The sequence below is a fragment of the Euleptes europaea genome, chromosome 11, assembly GCF_029931775.1.
Source record: "Euleptes europaea isolate rEulEur1 chromosome 11, rEulEur1.hap1, whole genome shotgun sequence".
In the NCBI taxonomy this organism is placed as follows: Eukaryota; Metazoa; Chordata; class Lepidosauria; order Squamata; family Sphaerodactylidae; genus Euleptes; species Euleptes europaea.
In genome coordinates this window covers 69862756-69871229 of record NC_079322.1, presented here as the reverse complement: position 1 = coordinate 69871229, position 8474 = coordinate 69862756, and the positions used below count along the sequence as shown (strand labels likewise).

Genomic DNA, 8474 nt, shown 5'->3' with positions numbered 1-8474 from the left:
ATTGTGTGTACAACCTTTGTCCATGTCCTCCTTTGGACTTACTACTACTACTACTACTACTACTACTACTACCGTATTTTGTTCTGGATTCTTCGCCTGCAGTTTCGACTGTAAGAGCGTCGAGCTCATGTTAACAAATAGAAATGTTACAGCGTGGTCAGCCTTAAGTGACAAGGAGCGTTACCTGATACTCTGGACAGCCAGTGTGGACTTCAAGACATTTTAAGCTCCAGTCAATAACTTGGGGTCCGCCCTGCAGCGAAATATTTGAAGCGCAACACCTTGGACACGTTTAATTATGGGGTAGCCGCCAAGGCAGGGCTTCCAAGTAATTACAAAATACTTCTTGGGAGACAGCCTAATCGCTTACCGTGGGGCAGTACGAGGAACTGACCTCCAGGTGCTTGTGAGAGCCCCAGCGCTGGAGGACAGGACCGCTCGGTCTCCTTGTGTGCGCCTGCCTGCCTGCTGCAACTTAACACGGGTTTTTTTTTTTTTTAAACCGAGAAGCCAACTTTTGAAAGCCACAATCCCGGTGATATTTTTTTTGTGAGCGATACGAAAACAACAGATCAACCAAGTCTGACTCTGAGCTGCAGCAACACGTGCTGGGGAGGGGGGGCGTCCAAGAAAAAAAAAACAGATTGCATTTCCCTCACTGGTTCCCTCAAACTCCAAAATGTACACATGGACCCTAAACACGTTTACTGGGAAGTAAATCTCTTTGATTTAAGTGCGGCTCGCTTCCGAGCTCATTTGTGTCCGGCGGAAGGAGCGTTGGCTCCAGAGGAATAATGCATTTAATATATATATATATTAATCGACAGTGCAAAAGGAGCTGAAATGACCGGCGCCTTCAGTCGCCAAGTGTTCGGCGTTCCCCAGCTGAGTCCAGCTGTCGAGCGCTAAACATAGCCCATCATCGCCAACGCCAAAATGAAAACAACATAACACAACACAAGAAGCCGAAACAACAGCAATGAAGGTGTTCGCATATATGTGTCCGGCTTTCCCACTCCTCTTCTATCTGATGGATTTTTTTTTAACACCCTTTTGCTTCATCGCCACCATCCTGACCTGGCCATGGGGCTGGGACCTGCTGGAGCCCCGGCCGGAGAGCAGCCAGGTCCGGGACAGGTTCAAGTCGCTCTGGCCTCCTGCTTTCCCCGTCTTGCCCCACCACTGCCTACCCTGCCCGGCTCTCCATCTCTTCTCTCCTTCCTCTTTCCCCAACCTCCTGGATTCCCTGCGCTGCCAAGGTGCCTCTGGGGCAGGAAGGGAGTCGGAGGAAGGGCCGGAACAGCTGCCTGAACTCGGGGGTTATGTTTTGGCTTCAGGTTTGGCTTTGGCTGGCTCGTGGTCTAGTACCCCTTCGCCTGCCCTACCATAGTTTGTGGGCCGAATGTCTTTCTTTCTTTCTTTCTTTCTTTCTTTCTTTCTTTCTTTCTTTCTTTCTTTCTTTCTTTCTTTCTTTCTTTCTTTCTTTCTTTCTTTTTATCTTTCTTTCCCTTCACCATGTGTGTGTTTTAAAGCGGCACTAACTCTCCTGCGCTTCGCTGACCTCCGGGCGACTTTCACAAATCCGCGAGCAGCCAAGCAAAGATCCCGCGGATGACGCGGGAGAGAGATGAATATTTGGGGGGGGGGGGTTGGTCTGCGGACGCCGCGTTTGTCACGAGAGAAATTCTTTGCGGACCGAAGGGAGGAAGAAAGGGGGTTGGGTCTTCGGAAGGACCATGCCTGGATCTGCCGTCAGAATCCGAGCAGACTTGGCTGCAGCTTTGATCTATTACGTTTTTAAGAGGCAATTAGTCCGTGTGTGGGTGTGTAAATATATATATATTAAAAAAAATCTCTGTCATTTGCTTATTTTGGTTAGAGGCGCTTGGGGGAAGGGGAGGCTCGCGTCGAGCTGCCTGTCAGTGGGAAACCTCTCTGTTTGATATTGTTTTTGAAGTTGGAATAAATGATCAAAGGCTCCTGTCCAGTTTTCAGCGGAATGATTCAATTACCATTCCGCCTTATGCTTATTGCGCCGACGATACCAGGAGTAAGAGCCACAATGCAGGCTGGCCGTGTTTTGTTTTTGTTTGTTTTTAAAAACATCCACCGCAACTCCCGATCCGATATTTGGCCGTCTTCTTTTTTCGCAGGCTGAGCTTCGAGACCACAAAAGGGGAGGCTGCGGGGGGGGGGGAGGCTGGGCGAGGAGAAACCTTAAGAGGAAAAAAAAAAAAAGACGGAGAAAACCCGCCGGGGAGCGAGCGGCCGCTGGAAAAAAAATTAACCGCCTCTGATGCCTTCGGCTCTCCTCCCCCCTTCCCCCTGGCAAATAAATCGGTAGCACACAAAAAAAAGTCCCTTTGTATCGCACGGGTTCATTTATTATTATTTATGCATTTTTGCAAGGAATTGTGGGACGCCGTCCCTTCTCTTGCTGCCTTCCTCCCCTTCTCTCCGCCCAACTCCAAGTGTAAACAATATGGATTTTTAAAAAAAACAAAACATATCTGTGTGTGTATATAAAGCACCCCCAAGTCCTTCTTAATGATTCAGGCAAAGCGACAGCAAAGGAACAGATCAGCAAAGCGAGAGGAGATGAATCTATCCCTTCTTTAGAGGTCGGAGGTATTTGTGCATTCCTCCTCTCTCTCTCTCTGTCTTTTTTCTAAATAAAAAGGCTCTAGAGCAGAGAGAGGACGCTGCAGCTTTAAAACCGGGGGGAGGGAGCCGAGCGGGAGGGGAGGAGGGGGGGCGCCTCCTGTCATTTACTAGCGCGCTACTGTATCACGTGTGGAAAAGCCTTTTCTCCCATTGGCCGAAGGCACGTGTCTAGGATACCGGCCTTGCGACGTCACTCGAGGGGCTCTATTAAAAATAAGAACAAAAATCCAGAGTGAAAGTATTTCAGGTTCGGTTTAAGTGGCTTCTAAATTCACCGCCTGGGCGCGGGAGGCAGCCCGGGGAAGGCCGGCGGAGAGGGGAAGCAGGGAAAGGGGGCTCTCCTCCTCCTCCTCCTCCTCCTCCCCACCGCCCCCAATGCAACTTGGAAGACCGGCGAGGGGCGTCGAGGCAGAGAGCGGCGACCACCGTCCAGATGCCCGCCGGCGTGCCCGGCCTGCCCCTGCAGCCGCGCGCGGCGTAGAGAGGCGCGGACGCGGGCTCTAGCGCGCCAGATGCGGCTGCCTTGACTTCCCGCGCGCGCGCACCCCCTCCGACGGTCAGGATCCCGCAGCGCGCCTCCTCTCGCCGCCCCGGAGCCGGAGGAGAGCGGGGGCGGGGGCGGCGGAGGCAAGTCCCCCCACCCCACCCCCGATGAATAGGTTGCGGGGCGAAGGATGCCGGCGGGGGCCGCGGCGCTGAAAGGGGCCGCCAGAGGAAGAGCCCGCTGAAGCCGGCGGAGGCGCGGCCCGGATCCGGCCCGGACAGCGCCGCCGGCTCCTCTCCCGACGCCCTCCCGGTCTGGATTCGGCTTGCCCGGCGAGGAGCGGCGCCAGCGGGGGGTCGGGGACCCGGGCCGAGCCGCCCCGAAGCGCGCACGGACAAAGCGGGGAGGTCGGGCGGGCGGCATGGAGGAGAGCGAGCAGCGCCCCGGCGAAGGAGGCGCCCCGCCGCCCCCGCCGCCGGAGGAGTCGGGCAGCGGCAGCGACGGGGAGCCCAGCCGGCGGCGGGCCCTGCTCCTGCCCAGGCAGCACCAGGCGCCGGGCAACCACCCGCCCCACCGGGTCACCAACTTTTTCATCGACAACATCCTGCGGCCCGAATTCGGGCGGAGGAAAGACGGCGGCGCCGGCGGCGGAGGGGGCTCCAGCCCGGACCGGCAGCCGCAGCAGCAGCACCCGCAGCAGCAGCAGCACCCGCAGCAGCTCCTGGCCGCCCGGAGCCCTGCCTCGGCGCCGGAGCCGGGATCCCCGGCCGAAGGAGGCGGCGGCGGCGGCGGCTCCAAAGCGCTGGCGGCGGCCAAGAAAGGAGGCGACCCGGGCGCGCTGGAGGGGAGCCTCAAGTCCCGCGGCGGCGGCGGCGGCGGCGATCTGTCGCTCAGCTCCGACTCGGACAGCTCGCAGGCCAGCGCCTTCTCCGGCGGGCAGCCCATGCTGTGGCCCGCCTGGGTCTACTGCACCCGCTACTCAGACCGGCCTTCGTCAGGTAAGGCCGCGCCTCCCCCGGCCGCTTTCCCCGACAGCCGCGCCGCGGGGGCTCTCCGGAGCTGGGGAGGGACCCCGAGAGGCCGAAGGAGGGAAGGAGGAATCCCCCCTTCCCTCGGCGAGGAGGACGGCTGGCCTCGCCTCGCAAGGCCCCGGCCCAGGAGTGGGGCCCGGGGGCCCGGAGCGCTCTCGGCCCGGGGAACCCGCCGGGCCAGGTTTGCTTCCGAGAGGTTTCTCTCCCCTGCCCGGCGTCCCGGTCCTCCTCGCAGGGGGACGAGAGAGGGGGCAGAGGAAGTGCTGGGGGGAGCCGCGGTCGCCTGCCGCCCCCCCCCCAACAGCGCCGGGGAGAAAGCCCCCTCCGCGCCGGCCCAAGCCGGCAGTGTTAAATTTTATTCTGTTTTTCTCCCGTCGGCTTTTATTCGTGCTCTGATCCGGACCCAACGAGAATCACAACCCCCTTCGCCTTACGTCATCGCTTAAAAGCAATAGCCCCCCCCCATTTTGTTTTCTCCCCCCCCCCAAAAAAAGACCTAGAATTCTTTTTCCCCCCTTTTACCGTTTCTTAATGTTCTTGACGGATTAAACGCGTTTAAACGAGCGAGGGCCCTCGGGCCGCCGGCTCCGATCCCCGTCCGATTCGGAGTCGGCTCCATTGTTCTCCGGTCCCTCCTTTGTTAATATTTAATTGCCGCCAGAGCGAGCGGCGCGATCGAGGCCCGGCCGGCGAGAAAGTTCGGGCTTTCGGCGGAGGCTGGAAGGACGGAGATCTCCCGTCGCTATTTTTTGGTCTCTGGGATCCAGCGCAAAAGAAACGTGTCGATTTGAATATTCCTTTGTCGCGTAAGGAAAGTGGGGTTTTGCACAACCCCCTCGGCTGAATTCTTGTCGGAAGAGTAGACGTTTGGGGGTGTTTTTTTAGGCTTGGAAAATGGAAGCCTGCGGTTTCTGTTTGGGAACGGGAGAAAAATGCACCCAACCGCCGGCTCCTGCCTACGAAGTGTGCGGGAAGGAGCTCTGGCAAGGGGAGAAAAGTAGGTCCCGGGGGTTGGTTTCCAGAGACAGAGGAGGGAGGGAGGCTTTCTGGCCGCTTCTCTCCCCACCCCCTCTGGATAGGGGTACAGTTCGTGGGGGGGGGGCGCTGCCCGGGTCTTTCCCCAAAGCCCCAGCCGCCTCTCGCCGTCGCTTTTGCAGCTCTGGCTGGTCCCCCTTCTGGCAACGTGCAAAGCCGCCCCCACCCCATCCCCGGGATCCTCACCCTCCGCTCCGGCGAGCTCCCCTCCCCCACCCCCTCCTCGGCCTGGTCGGAGGCCTCCGCGCCTGGCCGAGAAACGCCTCCCCAAGCCCCGGGCCGGAGGGAGGCGGGCGGGCAGGCAGGGAGCCTTCCCCGGGCCTAGGCTGGCTCCGGCGGCTCGGAGCGACCAGGCCCACGTGCCTTGCTCTCCAGGCGGCGGAGGGTGGGAAGGGGCCAGGGGAGCTGTCAAGCGATCGGGTCCCTCTGGCGGAGGCAGGCGAGGCAGAGGGGACGAGAGAAGGCCGCCTGGCGGGGGCTGAGGCCGGGTCTCCCCCGGGGCACGAGCCGGTCGCCAAACCGACGCGAAAGGAGAGGGGCGCCTCCTCGCCCAAGCCAGCTCCCCACCCCCCTTTCTGCAGTCCAGGCGACGTTGCAGCTTGCTCGCCCCGGCCCCGCTTAAACAAATGAACTTGCGGGCCGGGGGGTGTGTGCCGTGGGGCTGCGATGCAACTGCGCCCTTGTGGGGCTTTGTGCGGGTGTCCTTGGCCCGGGCCCGCCTCCCCCCTGTCTCTTGGAAGGGCTTCTGAGGAGGTGGGGGCAGGAAGCAGATCCCTCTGGGCCAGCAGCTCCCAAGACCAACCTCTAACCGCAACACTATTGGGGGGGGGAGTATTTTCACTCCCCACCAGGCCTCTCTGACCCCCCCCCAACAACCAGCCAAGGGTCCGTTGGTGCCATGCACGCACCCGGGCATCCCCGAGGGCCAGAGCGAAAGAAGGGGCTCGCGGTGGGGCAAACCCAAGGGCCTAGGAGGGTCTCCTTCCCCCCCGCTTCCCCCCACCCCCGGGGAGGGGGGGTCAGTGCTGCTAATTGAATTCTGCGTCCCAGGCCGGGACCACCTTCCCGAGCGCCCCTCCTTCACCCTCTCCTCGCTCTGTGTGTCTCCTTCCCTCGCCCTGCCCCGCAGGCCCCCGGTCCCGCAAACCAAAGAAGAAGAACCCCAACAAGGAGGACAAGCGGCCCCGGACGGCCTTCACGGCGGAGCAGCTGCAGCGGCTCAAGGCGGAGTTCCAGACGAACCGCTACCTGACCGAGCAGCGGCGGCAGAGCCTGGCGCAGGAGCTCAGCCTCAACGAGTCGCAGATCAAGATCTGGTTCCAGAACAAGCGGGCCAAGATCAAGAAGGCCACCGGCAACAAGAACTCCCTGGCCGCCCACCTCATGGCGCAAGGACTGTACAACCACTCGACGGCCTCGAAAGACGGCAAGTCAGACAGCGAGTGAGGGCCGGGGGGGGGGGAGACACAGCCTGGGAGGGAGGGAGGGAGGGGGGGTCAGGCAGAGTTTATACAATGCAATAATTTAATTTTAAAAAAACAAAAAACAAAAAAAAAACCATACAAGGGCCAGTGTATAAAAGACTATACCAGCATAAATAGTGGGAAATATTGTGTATTAGATATAACCCTGCAATATTCTGTGTATATGTGTATATAAATATATATAATTTACAGGCAAGGTGTTGTACAAAATCCAAAATATCTGATTATAAAATATTTTTTTGATTTTTTTTCCTTTTTTGGGTTCGATGGAAGATTTTAGATGCTATCTTTATCGATTTTTTTTTAAAAAGAGCTTAAGTTGACCCCTTTTTTATAGACTTAAGCGCTGTTTGGAAGGACACTGGACTTTTTTTTTTTTTTTTTTTGGAAATGCGAAATATTAAAATACAACTTTTGCTGACGTCCAAAGATTTTTATTGCTGCATTTCACGAGACTGTGAACCGAATAAATAGCTCTCCTATTTGTTCTACGAGTTTCCCCGTTTCTTTCTCTTCCCCCTGCTACCCCCGCTTCGATCTCATGGGTTAGCCTCTAAGGTTGGGTGTAAGGCCAGTCCCCCCCCCCCACACACACACACACCGTTTGGCTTCCTAAATATCTGGGGGAAAGAAACCCTGACGCAGGGCGTGATGCCCGGGGGCCTGTATCTTCCACTGACTGGAGGTGGGTGCGTGGGTTTCTACTCAGCAAAGGTTGGTAAGCAGATCGTGGCAGGCTTCTTGGACCGGCTCTTCAGGGATTCTGAGGGCGAAAACGCACGGGAGGTTTTGCCTTGGATTTGCTGCTCTCCAAATGCACATTTCCCCCCAGCCAAATTCTCACAACTCAACAATAAGCCCCCATGCAGGGTTTTGAGAATTCAGATGGGGAAAATGTGCACGCAGAGAGTGGCAAATCCAAGGCAAAACCTCCCTTGCGTTTTCGCCCTCACTTTCCTCCTCCTCCCGGGGGCTTGGTGAGAAAAGTTTGGAGGGGAATCTGGCCACTGCGGGGTCCCTGGACAGAGGGAAGGGGAGGCGCCCGGTTCCAAAGCAAGGAAACTTTCCCCCCTTGCCGGCTCAGGGCCGAGGCCTTTGCCCGGTGCCTCCGAGGCCGCCGCCTGCCAGGCCCTGCGCTCTCCGCTGCCGGCCTCCCGGGGGTTTCGCTTCGCCTCTTGCTCGCTGCTGCCTTTCTAAAAGCGGGGGTCCGGAGTCAGCTCGGCCCGGCGTTGGACTTGGGGCGAACTGGGCAGGACTTTGGGACAAAGCCTGTGGCATTGGGCGGGGGCGCGCGTGAGCGGGGGCGCGCGCAAGGGAAGTTTGCATCGCTGGTCCTTTCACCGCAAACGTGGGGCAGCGAAAGGCCTTCCTTCGCAGACAACCAGCCTGCACCGGCTGAGGGGCTTCAGCCGAAAGAACAAATCCAGAGGAAGAGATGGGGGGGGGGAGGGAAAGAGGGCACAGTGTCAGCCCCACTGACTTCTATTATGCAAGAGGATATGAAGGGGGGGGGGGTTGCGGCTGGGATTCTTCCGTTAGGAACGGTGCAGCTTTATTTTGGGAAGGGGGGATGAGCAACCCAAGGCTGCTACGCCTTACCTTTCATTCCCGAAAAGGGGAACGGTTTTTAGTAAAGCAGATACTTAATTTCTAAATTATGAAGAATTGTAAAAGAGAGCTGCGTTTTATGTATTTATTTTAAATTGCGGGAGGTGTGTTTTATTTATCCCCTCTTCCCTGCCCTTCATTTCCCTTTCCGAGTTCTTGGTGAGGTAT

The 8474-nt window shown here is 58.0% G+C and overlaps 1 protein-coding gene across 1 annotated transcript; it reads left to right on the top strand.

The window, feature by feature from the left end:
* The first annotated feature begins 3569 nt into the window (after positions 1-3569).
* Positions 3570-6670, top strand: EN2 (engrailed homeobox 2). The gene is made up of 2 exons (XM_056858013.1): positions 3570-4146; positions 6344-6670. The coding sequence occupies exons 1-2, from the start codon at positions 3570-3572 to the stop codon at positions 6658-6660; spliced, it is 894 nt and encodes a 297-aa protein (XP_056713991.1). The 3' UTR covers positions 6661-6670.
* Positions 6671-8474: the final 1804 nt, after the last annotated feature.